Below are 18,919 nucleotides of genomic sequence, written 5' to 3' on the forward strand. Positions count from 1 at the left end.
GCTGGCCACAAAAAATTTAAGTGTCTATGGAATCATAGAAGCATTCCTTCAACGTCCAATCAAGTCAGCCCGAATCAAAGAATTCTTACAATCCCCCTTCAAATCCTACAAACTGTAGATATCGCCACAGTCTCTGACTGAGTTGCGGATCCTAAGCGGGACCGCCTCTGTGGTCTAGTGGTCAGAGTTCCTGGCTACAAATCCAGAAATCCCGGGTTCGATTCCCGACCATACCAGATTTTCTGAGAAGTAGCGGGTCTGAAACGGGGTCCACTCAGCCTCGTGAGGATAATTGAGGAGTTACTTGAATGGAAAAGTAGCGGCTCCGGTCTAGAAAACCGATATTAACGGCTGATTACGTGACACACTCTATCCACTGAAGTTGGCACTAACTTCGTCGACAAGCGGCGGTCGCTTGGTCGGTATAGACTACAGGCCACGGAGTTTGGTTTTATGTCCTAAGCGGCTGCTGAAGACTATGTTGCTTGTTTTGTAGCTAAGGATGAGCACGTGAACACCCGTACACAACACTAGGCGTGTTCCCGAACATTTATCAAGTTATTTTGCTTTGTAATTTCTCTTAAGTCGTTAAATCTCGACAATTGTAACCTACCTTATAATTCTGTTACGGCCCGTATATGAGCTTATTATTATTTACTTTAACGATTCATCCGACAGCACTGTCATTAATTAAGGCTAACTTATATGGAGTCGAATATTAGGCGAAAGTGAATAAAGACTTGACTAGGATATGGAAGGAAGCAATAGCGACATAATTTGGGGGCACTATCCCTGCGTTTTCCTTAAGGGAACTGAGAAGAACCACATAGGAATTTCAGAATGCTGGTTCCGACAGAGATCAGAACCGAGCTCGTAGAGGATATGTCAAAAAAGTTACCACTTGATCTCCACTTGTTCGGAATAAAGCACTGTGTGTTAGAGAAAGTTAAATGTGACCCTGTGCTGAACTAATTAAGCACTACTCCTCGAAGATTTATACGGAAATGGACGTATAGATCAAAGTTTTCTTGACTTCGGCGATAATTGGAAGTGAGTGAGAATGGACTCTATTCATTGTTACAGAGAAGTTATAATTTAAAAAAAAATTATATAATTTGATGGCTGTTTAAAATATAAATCCAGTAGATATATGCTTTAGCCGGTCACGATAGCCGAGCGGTCTAAGGCATGTACTATCTTCGCTCGCTTTGAAACCGGGATCGTGAGTTCGAATCCCACTCAGGGCAGGGATGTTTAGTTTGTGTGTGTGTGCCTTTTTCTGTGTTTGTGTACAGGTAAAGGCCTTGCGACGAGCTGATCACCCGCCCAAGTAGTCCTACCGAATGTCTTAAGATCTAGTAAACCGAAGTGAAACGGAGAAGTTCATGGAGGTAGGCCTAGGCCCACAGGGGCTGTAGTGGCAAGGAAAAAAAAAGATATATGCTTTATGTAGAATGTGTACATATAAAGTAAAGGTCATTGATTAGTCATATCCTATTTTCACTCACGAAAATAAAGTTAATTAGGCGAACTACTTTAGCAGGGCGTGAAATAAAATGGATGCAGGAGGAAAATATTAGAGACATACAGTCTTTTAAGAACCTGCATTTCGTAACATTGTTTGGCTTTTCCGTTGCCGAGTGATGCCGCGACCACACCCGAAACCGTTTCCTCTTACCACTCGGTCAGACTCACAATTCAACACCTAAAAAAATGGCGAAGAAAAAGATAATAGTAATGTTCAGCACAGAATATTGTTACACTTATATTTAGTTGATATGAGACAAAATAAAACACAGGCAATGTAATTNTAAGATTGCATATTCGGTCTCTTTCCAGCGGTCATTTAAGTTTAAACCCTTTTCTTACAGTTATGAAAGGAATTTTCAATGTTTTCTGCCCACACGAGAGTATGAGCGTCTCCCTGGAAACGGAAAACTAACTGTTTCTCGGTCGTAGGATTACAGGCTGCCGTGATGATGTGCTGGTCACGAGCCTGACATATTCGTTCTCTCCAGGGTCCAAAATCTTAAATGATAATATCCAAAGTCCCTATACTAAACAGTTACAGTGGCGCTCTCATCTAAAAGTCCTTCATTGACACATTGTTGGTAATACTGGTGACAGGTGAGCGACTATTATGTTCTCAAGGTCACTGCTCCATAAGTTTAGATGGTTAGGGAAAAATTACATTGTCACGTGTATGCAGTGTGACTGTAAACGGGGTCTGGATTGTTGATCATATTTATTGGATTCTTTGATAGAGCGCGTGACTACGCTTTACAATTCACTATTACACACACACTAGTGCCCACAGTCAAGTCTTTATTAGCCGTTGCTCGGTAGCGGCTTCCAACTGCGGACGTCCTACTTCCTCTGTGTTCCCGAACTACCCTCGACCTCACCTACCAGCTTCTCACAGTAACGGCTTACAACAAGTGAGTCTCAGCAGTTTTCTCACTCACCAACCAATTAATTCGCTCAATTCAACTGACTCTCAGTAACTAACTGCTCTGCTTGTAATATTTCGGCAAGGACCGCACAGGAAATACCGTTTCTCTGTTGCTGTTTACCTGCCGTTTCCCAGTTGTTTGTTTCGCGGTCGTTTCCTAGCAACAGCTGTATATGCCACAATATTAAAATGAGTGAAATTAACTCACACGTTTCCTGTATTTTGTGGTTTTGAAGTAGAAGACACAACGACAATTTCTGTGTGACAAGGGCGCTTTCCACGCACAGCGTCATCGTGATTGTAGCTTCATCATTTCACCAAATAACTAGATTTAAGCGGCAAAGTTTCTGACTTGTGTTCGAGAGATATCAGGTTCGAATCTCGGCCGGGACACTGGTTATTTTGACTAAGGTTTCTCTCAGTTCCTATAATTAAATATCTGGATAGCATCTTAAATTGGGCCATTACCGATCCCGGCAACAAATTTTCCAATACTCACTCTAATCCAATCATTCGAAATTATACAGTCTTGAGTTACTAACATGAACTATGAGTACAAAAATATAAGACTGAACTTTTCAATTGATTACGCCCAAGATATCTCGCTTAGAATCTCCTGCCCCTTATGGCTTAATTTATTTATTTAAGATCAGAGAAAGAAATACGTCCCACTATCTTTCAACATTAAAGCTAATATTTCATATCTTCCAAGAAGATAAATTTTACATTAACATGAAAATATCCCTGTATACAGAGAAAAAGATTCTTCACATAAAAGCAAGTGTGTGGAGTGCGAAATAACGTTACAAATTACTTCCCTTTTCCGTTAATGGATGTGTGTTTACATTATCGTTAGTTGATTTTCTCTTAGAGAGAAAATATGTTTCGACGTTCTTAGGATCAGAACTTCGTAGAGAGTGTGACGCTATTGCTGGTTGTGAGGGGAGAGTAGCACCCTTTCTCTTATCAGTATGCTCAAACATATTGCATGTTTACTTAGTTTACTTAGGACAAACAGAACCTCGCACTCAATGTTGATACTATATACCATAAAATTTAGTATCGTCACATCGTGAAAAAACGTTACGTTTTAGCTGTTATAGAAGAAGCTTGTCTCTCTTAGTGTATTTGTATGGTACAATAGATTTACGCCACACAAAAGCCACGAAAGATTGGTTTCAATTATTAAGAAAGGGAGAAAAGTTTTTAGATTCCTTTCACTAACATTGCTAAAGATGAAAGGTAAACTTATCCCTGTAACAGACCGTGAAGGCCCATAGACTTGTGAGAAGTGTGTCTGCCACACGTTCCAGACAATCGGCTCACAGATGGCGGTCGGGTTTTCAGACTTACGCGCCGGCCGCCCTTTAATATTGCTACGCTCCACTTTAACTCAATAGCGACTGGCTAAGGACTGGACGAGGGAGGGGTTGAAATTCAGGTACCTGCAGGGTCAAGAATTTTCTGTTCTCTGTGTCGTCCAGACCGGCTTTGGGGCCCACCAAGTCTCCTATCCAATGGGTACCGGGAGCTCTTTCCCCGGGGGTAAAGCAGCGTGAAACTGACCACTCACCTCCAGCTAGTGCCGAGGTCAAGAAAATGCGGATCTATACATCCATTCCCCTCACACCTTCATAGCGTAGTGCTTAATTACTTAAACAGAGGGATAATTTTATCTCTTATCACTTAAACTCAAACGAGAAGGACAGTGTTTCTACCAGAGATATCTGGCGGATGACATGAAGAGGGTTACAGAAAATATTCTTTCTCATCAGAAATCAGGGTTCATAGATGACAAATATCACAGTATGTGATCGTCACCTTCTGAGTAAAAGCTACATTTTGTTCGTATGATCTTTAATGTGAAACGCTGACGGTGGGACGGACGGTTTTCGAACGGAGTGTTTCTCTTTACGGTTCCAGTTACTAACCTGCGAACTATTCACCAGGTACCAGGGGTCTGACTGAGGCTGAAACTAACCGCTTATCTTTGTCTAGTACGGAAAAGAAAAATCGTTTGGCCCTGCCATCATGCCTCAATAAACTTTTTATTTAATTCGCATATTGGGGGGTGGAGTCCAGCTGGGTTCACTCGGCACGTCGGGTACTGATTGGCTTAGTGTACCTGCATCGGGCGATTATGATGATGGAGAATTTGGTGGAACTAAGATTGGTAAGGGAAACCGAAGTACTTGGAGAAAATCTGCCCCAGCACCACTTTGTTCACCACAAATCCCACTTGACCAGACCCGGGCTCGAACCCGGGCCGCCGAAGTTGGAAGCCAGCGACTAACCGCTTGAGCTATGGCGCGGCTTTGATACACCTTCATCGCATGATGTTCAAGTATAGAGAATGCTGCCATACAAAACCTTTGTCTAATAATATTTGTTTCTTAATTAAGTACTTCTCCATTTTAGTGGGTATCTTTATGGTATATACGGCTCGAATTTGATTCTTTTAAGGACTGGATGTGCCATGGTTCAGGATATTAATTACATTTACACTTTTATAGAAGATCTTATAAAATAATTTCGAAAAGTGTTAACCGTTTCTCCTTTTATTTTGCTCTCTCTCTAATTCTAAGGTTTTTATGNGGGGGGGGGGGGGATTCCTGTACACAAAATTCTGTTGCTTGGTAAGCACCTAACGTACAAAAGAACTGCTATGCAGCGCCACGGGTGTAAGTAGAAACGCCGACAGTGGAATGAACTTTCGGATTTCACAACCGATGAATCACTCTCCCTAACTCCATGACTCCGTGAAGCAAGTCTTTCTTGAGAAGCTCATAGTCTATGAGTTGATCCACAATTTCTGGCTTTCTAGGGAACCTGAATACTCATTACTCCCAAGAGGCTGCCATTGGACCCTAACCTTATCCAGACGAATTCAGTCCACACTCTTACAAATTGTTTCAGATGAAAAGTAAACAGATGTAAAGCTATCCCTGTAACAGGCCGTGCAAGCCCATAGGATTGTGAAACGTCGAGGCTCCATTTTCTAGACATTCGGCTCACAGATGGCGGTGGGGTTATCAGTCTTACACCCTGTGCTCTCTTCACCCCCAGGAAGATTCCTGGTACCCATTTCTCTTAGAGTATGAGTCGACCCCAAGACCATAGTGCGGCTGGAAGGATGAGGTCAACTGAAAATATCTAATGACCTCATCGGGAACCGAACCAGCAACCTTCCGGCTTGTAACATAGTGCCTCAACCAATTACACTACCGCGTGCCCCCTACAAACTGTTTAAGATACATGTTAATGTTATCTCACTGAACATGTGGGTCTAGAGGTAAATCTATAGACTTGTTAATAAGTCTTACGATCCATAAATGCAGTAATTTGATATTTAAGCAGCCTTTACATGTTTCGGCCTCTACTGGCCGTCGTCAGAAAGCAAAGCCAACAATGCAACGGAGACACTTCGCATGTATGATAAACACACGCCACATGTTGTTTAAAATGGATTTATACCATTAGAAATGAAGATAGATTCAAATTCTAGCGCAGTTACAGGTAAGATAAGTTAATTCCGTATTTCAGCATCCCGTTGCAATTGTTTAACTTCACGTCCATGTATTTATCGTCCGTCAATATTGCAACACTTGTTTATTCACTGCTTAATTTTAATTTTAGTAATTTTAGTGTTAAAGTGTATAATTTTAAACTGAAATTAAAATTAAGTAGTGAATAAACAAGTGTTGCAATATTTACGGATGATAAATACATAAAGTTATAACATAGTTATAACATAAAGTTATAAAATGGTTATAATTGAAAGACCAATGACAACCGTATTTTCTTACTATTGGTGTATTAAATCTATTGTGTGATTGGCCGTATATTCTCTGCGATGCTGTGTGTGTATTATTTGTGCGTTCCGAAGGGCAGTGATGGTCGTTGGGTTGTGTCTTAGTGAGCTGTGAAATAAACGGTGAGCAGCCTGTGACATGTTTATCACGCGTGTAAAGTCTTTCCTTTGTAGTGCTGGCTTTGCCTTCTGATGATGGTCAACAGTGCTCAAAACATATAAAGGCCTTTTAAATATTAAATTATTACACTTGATGGGCCTTGATGCTTATTAACTAATTTGAGAGTACGACGATACAGGATGTCTCCTATAAAAATATCTAGACTTGTACTCAGGAGGTTCTCGGTTTGAACCTACGCTGGGACACCAATTATCCTCACTGAAGGTTTTTTTGTGGTTTTCCTCAGCCATTCCAGAAAAATTCCTGGATAGTACCTCGATTAGGCCACAACCACTTCCTTTTAAATCCTCTCCAATTCATTATTCTTCTATCATCCAAAGCTCAATAATGAACCGTAAGTCTCCCAAGTTTTCTTTTCTTATCAACTTTTCTGATTAAAATTTTATATGCGTTCTTACGTAACCTTTACATTAATATAATATTATAATTGTAGTTATTTATTTCCTTACGTGTTACTAATACAGTAATAACTGTTTAATAGGTAAAACAGATTATGGAAGAAGCAGTGACCCGGAAGTTCGTCCACGAAGAAAGTAGTTCCATTACTTCTTTGTGTGGTAAGTTGATTCTGTGTATTCTGTTATCAAGCATCTTGAATTAAATATGAATCAGTAGTAAATGAAGGTTTATTTCTTTCATACTTGAACGTTATTTCACCGCAATCATATGTTTTTACACTACAATAAATTCAGGCGACATTTTCAGACTCGAATTTTGGACGAGTAACAATATACGAATTTCAGAATAAGGTTCATACATAGTGAGTAGTTTTCGAAAGGTCAAAGTGTGAAGAGTGAATGTTCTATGTGTAAATAGAAAATAGAAGCACAGACTTACAGAGGTTGCTGAGTCACTCCCACAAAAGATCTTACAGAGTTATTGAGATTAGTAACGAAACGTGCCTGTGCTTAATTAATTAAACACTGTATCATGAAGATATATGGGGGAGTGAAGGTATAGCTCCACCATACTTGGCTTCGGTTCTAGATCTAGATCTTAGAGCCTAATCCGTCAAGGCAGAAGAAGAGGAGGAGGTGGTGGAGGATGAGGAAGAGGAGGAGATGGAGGTGGAGGAAGAGGAGGAAACATTCAGTTCTCTGGTAGTGGGGTAGATGCTGAGACAATTCATTATCTTGCTCTCATTACATTTCTTACAAAACAAACACCCCGTTGCGTGCAAATAGCAGCTCATAAACTGCTACGTGATTGATACTGCCACGACACTGCGGCAACTTCTCCGACGCCCTGTCTTGTTTGTATTCGTTATGGAGACTTGCAGGCGCTGAAATCAACTGAAGAGAAAATTATAAAACGATGAAGAGCCTGGGCTTCTCATCTAGCATTTGTAGCTATTTCTCTTCCATTTTCAGGGAAATGTGGGCTTGTGGTATCATGTCCATGTACGTACGTAAATACAGTTTTGACCTGTTTACTAAACGAGTTTTGTGGTTTTCAGTTTGTTTAGTGTGTGGTAGATCTTAACTTTGGATCTCTGTCTGTCGACGGATTGTCCTGTCTAGACGTTCCATGGATTTTCTCAGTATCTCGAGAAAAATCAGGGAATTGTGTCGTCATGTATACCGTAGTTTCTACACTTCAAATATTACGAATTCTTCTTCACTGTCATGATGCTACTGGTAGTAGTGCAATTTCGTTAGACTAAACAGATTCACTCCCATGAGTTTGCCTCTATGAGATGCGTGGCACTTTGCTTGTGTTTGCGTGTAGTGGTTATAATGTACAGAATAATCTTCAAAAGGCAGATGTATCGTATGTGTGCTGAATGCGTTATTACATAATCTTACTGAAACTCCTGTGCAATATAGTTGTTCGACAAGTTTGTGCAATGAAATCACAAGTCTGCTGGTTGGAATGTGGCAAAGAACAACTCAGTAATTCCCAGAACTAGGTAAATTTGTTTGCCTGAATTCATGCAGTTCAATAATGATCACGACGTTTGTGTAATCAAACAGTAAAGATGGCTCATTCTTGGAAAGTTAATCGTAATTACATTTAAATTCGGATTACTAGTAAAATATCCTGGAGATTCCAAATTATTTTTCTGTATGTAATTTGTCGTTTTTATTTCTGATTTAATAAATTTATCGTGAGAGAACTAACAAAGACACAATGAGAAATTACGTATTAACAGAAGAACTAAAAGAAATATAAAGAGATACTGGGTTTTAGGACTTTGTCCATCGTCCGGATTCTAAACAACTAAGAAAAAACACGTTTCGGAAACTGGATCTGTTTCCGTCCTCAGGTGAGGGAAGACACCTACTCAGTTGGGTCACTCACCTGAGGACGGAAAGAGATCCACTTTCCGGAACGTGTTTTTTCTTAGTTATTTAGAATCTGGACGATGGACAAAGTTCGAAAACCCGGTGTCTCTGTGTGTTATACACCATCGTCAGAACTCTATAGTATCAAAGAAATATTTGAAGTTCTTATGGCGAACTAATACAATGAAATCGTCTCAGATGATTAGATATGTCAGCAAGGAAAATAAATCTGCGCACATACTCGTAGATGGCCTTTGTACTGCAAGCGGCGGTTATTATCGTGTGGTAAGCAGACCAAAAGAACGGCATGACAGTGTAGGAAAGGATTTTTATTAACAACTCCCGTAGAGGGGGAGTGACTGGGGTAGTTAGATCCCTCCTCTAATTGAAAGGGAAACTCCATTTCAAAACAGGTATAAGTCTGGAAAGAAAAAAACATGACCATCGTTCCCGACGGGGTCCTATGCCAAGAACAATTGTGCTGGCGAGGGCCAGCAGCAGTTTTCTGGACTGATTCATTAACAAGGGAACGATAACAGTTATCATACACAATATATGTCGTCAGTAAAACTATATTAATTATTCCGTGAAAGGTCAACCAACTTACCCATTTAACTGCAAAGTATGTATAGAAATTTAATTTTATTTTTGCGAGAGCTACTAAACATACTTCATCTTTAATTTGAACTGTTCGATGTGGATTCCATTTCAACATAAGACATATGGTATACGTATGGTTTATGTATAAACTATACACGATACGCTATTGTATTGACTTTTGGTTTGCTAGTCCGAAATAATTCTTTCAGTCCGAAAACCCAGTAACTCAGCACAACTCTCAGAATAACGTATGGGTGGAACAGTAATTCTGCAACTGACAGCATGTGTTTTATTTCCTCCTTAGGAGAACATGCATTCTCGCTTAACGCCTTAAAGGGAGAAACTAATTCAGCTACTGTCTGAACTTTCAGTTCCTACTTCAAAGAACATGTTACATATCCCCACTGCAAAATTCAGTTCGTTGACGGTATTTAGAACAATAATCCCTCTTTATTCTGAGAAATAAATTAAGTTCAGATGTGTACCTCTAAGCAACTTTCTGTGTTCCTGAACATTATATTAGATATTATTTACACTTTTTATTTAGTTATGAAGGGTTAAATTACTCATTTACATTTCTTAGTTTGGATGCTAGGATAAGAGTTAATTTACATTAAAAGTAGGGGCACGCAGTAGGGTAGTTGGTTAAGGCACTATGCTACAAGGCGGAAGGTCGATTCCCGATGAGATCATTGGATTTTTTAATTGACCTAACCATTCCAGCAGCACTATGGCCCTGGGGTCGGCTCAGCCTCTAACAGAAATGAATACCAGGAATTAATTAAATAATTTTCCTGTGGAGTAAAGGCTGACAGCTTTACCGCAATCTTTGAGCCGATTGTCTAGAAAATGTGGGAGCCTCGACGTCTCACAACTTTATGGGCCTCCACGGCCTGTTACACGGATAGCTTCACCTTTATCTTTTTACATTAAAAGCGCTTTAACGTATTCTCTCCATAGTCCTATATTTTTTGTTTGTCGTTGAACAATTTGAAGTGACGAAGACCGCACTTCGAGGCTTTCAAATTGAAACTTTATATACACTTCTTATTTCCCTATTTATGTTAGGCCTATGTGTAATATTTCTTAATTTCACCCCCCGCAACAACATTTTGTGAAGCGTACAGAGTGGGAAGTTGCTCATTGTGTAATTTTCTCAGTCCCCCCCCCTTACTTCATTTCGATTTGCTGGCCAGTTTCCACTGCATAGCCTCTTTGCAATACCGCGGCTCGGTCTGTCAGTTGCCATGGCAACGCGGTGGTTTGCCAGCTACTCTGATGACGAGACTTGGTATTCTTTATACTCGCGAATGCGTATAACGCAAAATGCCTGTGGTGGGGCTTGAGCGTGAGTGGTACACTTTCATTCTTTAGTAAATTCTCCATACCTAGATTGGCCCAGAGATAGAATCTTTGATTTATATTTCGTTACATCGAAGCATTATTTTAGGTTTCTGAGATGAATCTGTTCCTGTACCATAGACCTGTGTGTGTGTGTGTGTGTGTCCGTCCCCTAATTCGTGTGTCCGTCCCCTAATTCGGCTACGGAATTCAGCAATACAGATATTAAGCAAGATTAGAGGAACAGAAATAGAGGTAGAAATATTATCGCCCTCTGTTTATGCCCGCCTGCTACTGTTGCTAGTTGATCATAAACTGTTATACTTTTTACTGTACTTTGTATATAGATGTATCTGTATAAAATCATATAAAAGGTACAAAAGGTAAGGCTGTCCCTGTAACAGGCGGTGAAGGTCAATAGGGTTGTGAGACGTCGAGGCTCCCACATTTTCTCTAGAAAATCGGCTCACAAATGGCGGTGAGCTTGTTAGCCTCAAGCGTCGGCCGCCCTTTACCTACGATGAAGATTCCTGGCACTCATTTCTCTTAGAGGCTGAGTCGATCTCAGGGCCATAGCGCAGCTGAGAGGATTAGGTAAATTGAAAGAATCCACCTCATCGGGATTCGAACCCGGAACTTTCCGGCTTGTAGCATAGTGCCTAAACCCTTCAGTTTCTGAATTTTTCTTTACATTCATGACATCATGATACGCAGTTGCGAAGTATTATGTCAGGTTACATTCTTATTCATTCATTCATTCATTCATCAGTAATCTGTCAACACGACAGGTCCACAGTCTCTTCCAAACCAGTTCCTCCACTATAATCTTATAGCGCATTTAAAAATTTCTTTCAATACCAGTTATAGGCTAAGGAATATATTGCTTTCATATAATATTCTGAACTACATATGATGCTGTTCTGTGGTAATTAGCCTGAAATCTGTGTTTAATTTCATACAAAAGCGCCAAGAATTATTGTTATACCATATGTATATTGTTACTGCTCTTACTATGAAATATGGCTCTTTTTATTTTGGCTTTATTAACGACGCCATATCAGACTACACAGCACACAGTAATAGGATGAGTTAATAAATAATTAATTAGAATATGGAAGGAAGTGGTCGTGATCTAATTTAGGTATAATCTCGGCATTTACTAGGAAAGACAGAGGAAAATCACGAACATCCTTAATCAGAACATCCAGTAACCCAGTCGAGGTTCGAACAAAAATCACAAGTGTTACTTCTTCAGCCGACCTGCTCAGTGTAAAAGACGAAGAGCTCATGCTTTCTGTCACACTATGTAAGACGGATTGTACGCCGTAGCGCCATCTTCAGTTAGAAAACGCCAACTTACATACGTAAGCCGCTTCTCACCATTATGCACGCAGCCGTAAACCCATGTCCTCATGCTCCTCATGCTCTCATGCTCTCATGCCGTATCTGATGCTCGTGATCGGAGTTTGGCCTAGTTTCAGAGTATAATTTGCACTGCAGTGGCAAAGGTTACAGAACAACCCGTTTAAAGTAATAAAACAATGTAACTCATTTGTTCAGTGTTCTCCGTTCCTACGTCTGTAGTCTTGTCACTAGGCAATCATAATTGAGCATAAGAAATAGAATGCCCCATAATGTTTCTTGTATGAGAACTGTTTGTTGCATAAAGTGACTGATGTATGCGCCGCAGCACTAAACAAAAGGACGTGGGTCAACGAAGATATATATTCATAAGATTGCCACAATGGATAATTAAATTATTTCGTTAAATACAATGCATTTCAAAGAACCATGCGAAGAAAGGGGACTTTCGCTGTCTCTGTTTTATGTCTTAAAACATACACTGATAATCCAAGTATATGAAATACGAACAGCTAACTAGGTGTACTGTATGTTGACAGGAGCCGTGGAGGCTTGTTTATCACAGGGGCTGAGGAGAAGAGCCCTCGGCTTGTTCAAGACCAGTTCTACCACTGCGCTACTGCACAAAGCGGCCAAGAGCTTTGGGCCGGCAGCAGTCATCTCGAGGAAAGTGCAAGAGATAGAAAACTGCGATCCAAACAGGTACGAAAACAGACCAAGTTGAAAAATTCGTGACGATTGTATATTAATACAATTATTGACTTTTTGGACAATATTAATATTCCTGTTCTTTATTTAAAACTGGAATCTGCCTCCGCCCTCTGGTAGAAAGCCTACTCAGTTGGGCCCAACCGGTAAGGTTACTTTATATCTCCTGACCGGCAGAGTCTAGTTTCCGAAACGTTATTTTAAGCAAAAATCAGATTGATTGATTGACTGATTACATTTCTGGCCAGGTTCCATTCTCCCCTGTTCGTTGTGCATTTGCATACGTCCAGGTTCACCTGTCCCTGTCCATCATTGGAATTATAAATCAGCGTTGAGTCCCGAAAGTGAACTCCGAATGACTCCATATTGGGTACACTGACCTCCATGTAGCTCAATAGGTTTGAACCCGTTGGTAGCTTATTTTGCTAACATTTTCATGAGTATTGCATTGCCTTGTACATCAGCGATATCCTGGCAGTACCACCACCATGAAGACCGGTGTGTTTTGCTAATTTTATTGCCCTTAACGCTGACGTAGCAGTATGATAGGTGATACTGAAATCATGTGGTGCTGTTTTTAGGTAGCAAAAAGTCTATACGCGCAGTAAAATCTGCGTTTCATTTGAAAATGCCTCGCAATCCTGTCAGCAAGATGACACGGATTCTTTTATTATTCAGTCCAAATAGAGGCATACAGGGAAAGATATCAGTTGAAAAGGCAGCATGCAGAAATAGACGATACGAATCTATCCCTCTCAACCACTGAAATCGAAGACCAACATGAAATATTCATAAAGCTGCTCTCTCGGAAGTGGGAATGACTTTCAGACAGATCTTACTCTGGCTTTAAGAACATTCTCATAACACAGACACTGCTGACGCGAAAGAGCATATCACTGACACGAAATGTCGGGGATAAAGGACACTGTACTCTTACCATTCAAATCATTGTTAAGTAACGCATCAGAGCTAAACTAGCCTGTTATGAGTCCTTTAATAATTTTGGCACCGAGTTGAATTCAGAAAACAAATATATTTTCTTTCTGTACGTCTATCTAAATTTATTATAAAACCATTAGCTGAATTGTCAAGGGGTATTTGAATAGCTTATTTTGTTAATTAGCACACGCGCCACAGTACCCCCCCGCCCCGGCATTTTCCCAAATCAATCTGCACTGAAATAATTAAATTGCATATTGATTACGATTGGCCAGTGTTCTGTTATTTAGCTCGTGGCGCCGTAGACTAATAGCTTTATACATTAAGCGGTTGCCAAGCAACGAAACACCCGGAGGATACGAATCGCTTTTGCAGTATAACACCGGTTTTTGGTCGCCAACCGTTCAAACACAATAGATACGCAGAAATAGATAACATTTGACAAAACGATTTCATACAATAGTTAAAGTGACTTATTTTCATATTTGATCAGCGCAGATAAACTATTGGAATTACGAAAACGATAGAATCGGAATTTAAAATATAAATACATGATACGCGCTGCAGAGCAAGAAAGAGCCTGTTTATATGCGCTCTATGCATATGGGTATTTACTGGTTTATTGAATTATCTATTATGTCCAAAGAAATCTGCTGGGATACTGAATTAAATATGGTTTTTGTTTTTTCCATTGTCAAGTATGTCCTAGCTTGCCAATTACTTTTGCCTGTTAAATAATCTCTGACGCATTTCCTATTTTTGTTTCTTTCTCATTGTTATTGCTGTAATATATTTCTCGTTTTAAAATTCTCAACTACGACTCTCCTATCATTATAGATACTTATATGATCATAAATATTCAAGCACTGCAATTGAAGCTTTCTCCATCGGATCGCTATTCATTCTGTGATATTTTAGAATATCTTGTATTATCTTAGGCTTGAATTATTAACATTAGCAAGGAAAATTCTCAGTGTGTTATTAAGTCGATTTCCTTGCTTTGTGACTTTCCATCTAGATTCCTTAAATATATTTTCGACTTTGACCTTGTACTAATTGTTACTTCTACTTCATATTATTTTCTTTTCACATTAGATTTTACATCTTAGATGTCGGCTCTACATGTCTTCTTTTAATTCAGTTACCATTAAATAGTGATTTTATTTCACTCAACTCACATATAGGATCGAATAGAAGTAATGTTCCAAACTATTCACCGTTGTCTTCTATATCATGGATTAAACCTATTGTCTGTTCCGGTTCCGAGATTAAAACTGTTTCATCTTCTTGTCAGAGGGCCCTGGCTTCATAGTCATACATTATATTGAGAGAACAGTATCGGTTCTGATTTTCGGGCGCTCTTACAAATGCTAGTCAATTCTTTTGTTAGGTAATTATTACTGTATTTATGCATGTTCTTCACAGTTCTTCTCTTATGTCTCCATTACTTTTACGATTCGTTATTCCAAATTTTACAGCAGCTCTAAAGAAACGCGTTTCTTCTCTCCTCATTCTTCTCACTAGCTCTTTCATTGACATTCAACCATGTTAATTCCTGTAGGGCTCTTCGTACGAGTATAGCGTTTTAAAGAGAACTGCTTTTGACATTTTCCTTGCAATGGGTATTATACAGTTTCACAGAATTATTTAGTTTTATATCATTATCTCTCTCACAACCCTACTGCAACTCGAGGAATCGAAAATTCTGCACTTGTCTGTTTTATTATTGAGTATATCTTACCGTGTTCTTACAAATGCCAGTATTCTTGCTTCTAACTTGCACATCTCCATATTGTGTCAGTGGGCAAGGCCTATATTATGTCATTTCTATACGAGTTCCCTGAAAATTTTATTAAGACCTCATTATCAATTCATATATGACCAAGAGCCAGGCTAGCTTAGTCGGTATAGCGACTGACTGCGGGCTGGACGACCAAGGGGTCAGAGTTCGAAACCCGGTGGGGATAAGAATTTTCATTTCTCCATGCCCAGACCGGCTCTGGGACCCACCCAAACTCCTATCCAATGATTGTCAGGGGCACTTTCCCCAGGGTAAAGCGGCAGGGGCATGAAGCTGACCACTAACGTCCAGCTAGTGCTGAGGTCAACAAAATGTACATTTATATACGTCCACTCTCCCATACGCCTTCAGGCATAGTGCTTAATTAGTTAAGCACAGGGACAACTTTTTCTCACCTTTTTTCATATACGATCAGTCATTATATAGAATGGAAAAGTTCAAATGTGATTAGTCAATGTATCTCGTGATCTGAAAATTTATTCTTCACAATTAAGCTCTTTGAATGTGTTATCATATTTGCGTCTGTCGTTCTGCGTTTTGAACAGGAGATCTTCATCGAGTGGTGACAGCACGAACCGGCCTCCGAGTGGGAAGCCGCCACTGCAGAAGAAGAACTCTGCTGGTGGGGTCATGACTTCTTCTGGTGTGCAAAGTCCGCGGTACTTGTGGATACGTCTAGCTCTATTTGAGAAACAGCTGGCTGCCATTATTGACTACCTCGTACAGAACAGCAGGTATGGTGATACCACACGTAGTTTCAGACCCTCTAAATGCTGAAAGACAAATGCCAGGATTTCATCACCACTTTTTATAACTTTTAGCCTGATTTCCTTATTTTGCAAAAAATTAAAGCATGCTTATGAAATCATCTTGCTATGTGTATGTTTGTGTCTCCACCCACATCAACTTTTGAATGCCTGAACCAATCTATGGAAGAATAACACTACATGTACAGAAAAGTTGTAACCTGTTCCTAACCATATGTGTTAGACTTCATCTGAACGTCACTCTTTTTAAAGCAGCTATCTGGGTATTTAGAGGAAAGTTCACATAAAATTAAATCACAGCATGCTTCCTCTTCAGTAGAATGGTTTTAAAATTGGAGGACACATATAATATTACAAGGAAATTTAATTTTGTACTCCTTTTTACAGACTGATTTGAGCCTTGGCATTCTAAATCCATAGATGTTTTCTAAATCATAATAAGATAGGCAATAGGACTCTTCTACTGAAGAGATCAGACTATCATGAGGGCTTCTTTCACAATAAACAACACAGGTCAGCACTGTACAAATGCTGACGAACACCTCATGTTTCTTTATAAGTTGCAAAGATAAATATTGCATTTTCCGTTCCTACAATTAATTTAATTTCACCAGGGAAGTACATAAACATCAGTTTTAAATTGGCTACATGTCAACATTGTTTATTAAAATATACCATTAAATCATCTGAATGAAGTGTTTTTCTTGCAGTAAATACTATGAGAAAGATTCCCTAGTTGCAGATCCAGATTATGGTTCCATTCTCAGTTCTCTGCTTGGTAAGTAATTATCAGATTACAGTTAATTATGAATATAACATACAACTAAGTAATATTAATTTATTTAAAAACCTACCACCTAAAATTCTCTCCTTTCCAGCCGGTATAATTATTTAAATTAAATATCTGCTGGAATTGTCAAAAAGGATAATGCAGAACAAAAGTATTTCTGTGCCGCAGTTTTCCCTGAGCAGCAGATAATTATTCAACTGATTAAGATATCCTGTACTTCTACAAAACCCAAAAATTCATACCTGTGTTTACTGAAGCCTGTCACTTGGACTCAATTCTGAGCCAAATCCAGTTCACACCACACCGTATTTGTCTAAGCTATTTCTCTCCATTGAACAAAATCTTTCTTGAGAAGCTGATAGTCAGTCAGCTGGCCCAAGAATTTATGCTATTTATTAAATCTCAAAGTCCATTATCATGTTCACCAGAGCCCATAACTTCATCCAGTCCTACACCACTTACATCCAGTCCCGCACTCTTACAACCCTAGTTCTTTAAGATCCATCTTAATATTAGCTGTCCATCTGTGGCTGGATCTCCCAAGTGTTCATTTTCCTTGAGGATTTAAAATTAAAGTACTTTTATGCATTTTCGTTTCTTCTATGCGCACCACACACCTTGCCCACCACGTTCAGTAAAATATAATGTAGATCATAAGTTAGTATGCTGGGCTCATGTGTAGATGATGAATAAAGCATGTTGATGCAAGTAACTTTCAAGTTCGTTGTGACATGCAACAAATGGATATGTGTTCATTGCGTTCATCTTCCAAACAACTTAGTCCTCTTGCATCATTCTAATAATATTTTAAATTTGTCATTTTGAAGTTTTCTCCATTCGCCTCTTATTACCCTCCCCTTTCTAATATCCATTTTAATGTTATCCTCACATGTACATTAGGTCTCTAAATTGGTGTATTCCTCTGAAGTTTTTCAGTCAAATGTGTATCTTTGTCATTTACCCGTACATGCTACACCTAACAGTAATAGATGAAAAGTATAAATTATGAAAATTCTCATTATGTTGTTCTCTCTAGTCCTTCATTCATACATTTCTCTTAGGTCCAGGTATTCTCCTCGGTTTTGTTAACAGACACTACTCCCTATGTTCTTACTGCATAGTGAGAGGCATCAAAAAGAAGAGGTAAAATAGTACTTTTAGTTTTATATATTTTAACCTCAACTTTTTAAATAAGACTTTGAAATATAAAAGAATCTACCTGAATGGTAGCATTTATGTTAAAAATTTAATCAAGTTTCATCATGAGCTATATTTTGATTGTTGTTATTACTAATACATACACAAATTATACAGGTCTAAATATTTATCAGGAATTAATATTATTTAAACCTCTATCCTGGTGTTGTGACACAAACACATAATTATTTTCACTTATAGGTTACCATCCTTGCTATCATATACTAGAGTTTAAATGTCCTTTATAGTCCATACTTATGTCAGATCAGATTAATTGAGATAATAAAACTAAGTCTCTGATGATAGAATCCAAATTTGTAGCACAGCAAATGAAAAAAAAAAACTGACCTTGAACATTAATCAGAGCACTGAATAGCAATGAATAGTTTACATTCTTAAGCATTCTTTGGTTGTAGATTAATTCATCTTTTCGCAGTGAACATAGAAAAATATATCAGTTAGATGCATGCAAAATACCATAATTTCACATTCGAAAATATTATTTTATATGTTTAACCCCTTACAGGGCAGTGGTGACTGTGCATGCCGCTGATTTTAACAATAAATAATGTAATATTCTGTCCATTTGTATTTATTTATGGGCTTCATTCTTGGAAGAAACAGATTGTTGCCTAAACACAATAAAGTGACTGATTTTTTTAATGGAGATTTGATGTATTTTTTG

General features: G+C 38.9%; 1 protein-coding gene across 2 annotated transcripts in view; it reads left to right on the forward strand.

Annotated features, from left to right (window-relative positions):
- Window positions 1-18,919, forward strand: part of LOC111868750 (small G protein signaling modulator 2) — a 74,269-nt gene that overhangs the window by 18,678 nt on the left and 36,672 nt on the right. For both annotated transcript variants that reach the window (XM_023859687.2, XM_023859688.2), the window contains exons 3-6: window positions 6,926-7,001; window positions 12,572-12,734; window positions 16,026-16,214; window positions 16,958-17,025. In XM_023859687.2, coding sequence (XP_023715455.1) covers window positions 6,926-7,001; window positions 12,572-12,734; window positions 16,026-16,214; window positions 16,958-17,025 — 496 coding nt within the window. The remainder of the gene's footprint in view (window positions 1-6,925; window positions 7,002-12,571; window positions 12,735-16,025; window positions 16,215-16,957; window positions 17,026-18,919) is intronic.

The sequence above is a fragment of the Cryptotermes secundus genome, unplaced genomic scaffold (genome assembly GCF_002891405.2).
Source record: "Cryptotermes secundus unplaced genomic scaffold, Csec_1.0 scaffold13, whole genome shotgun sequence".
NCBI lineage: Eukaryota > Metazoa > Arthropoda > Insecta > Blattodea > Kalotermitidae > Cryptotermes > Cryptotermes secundus.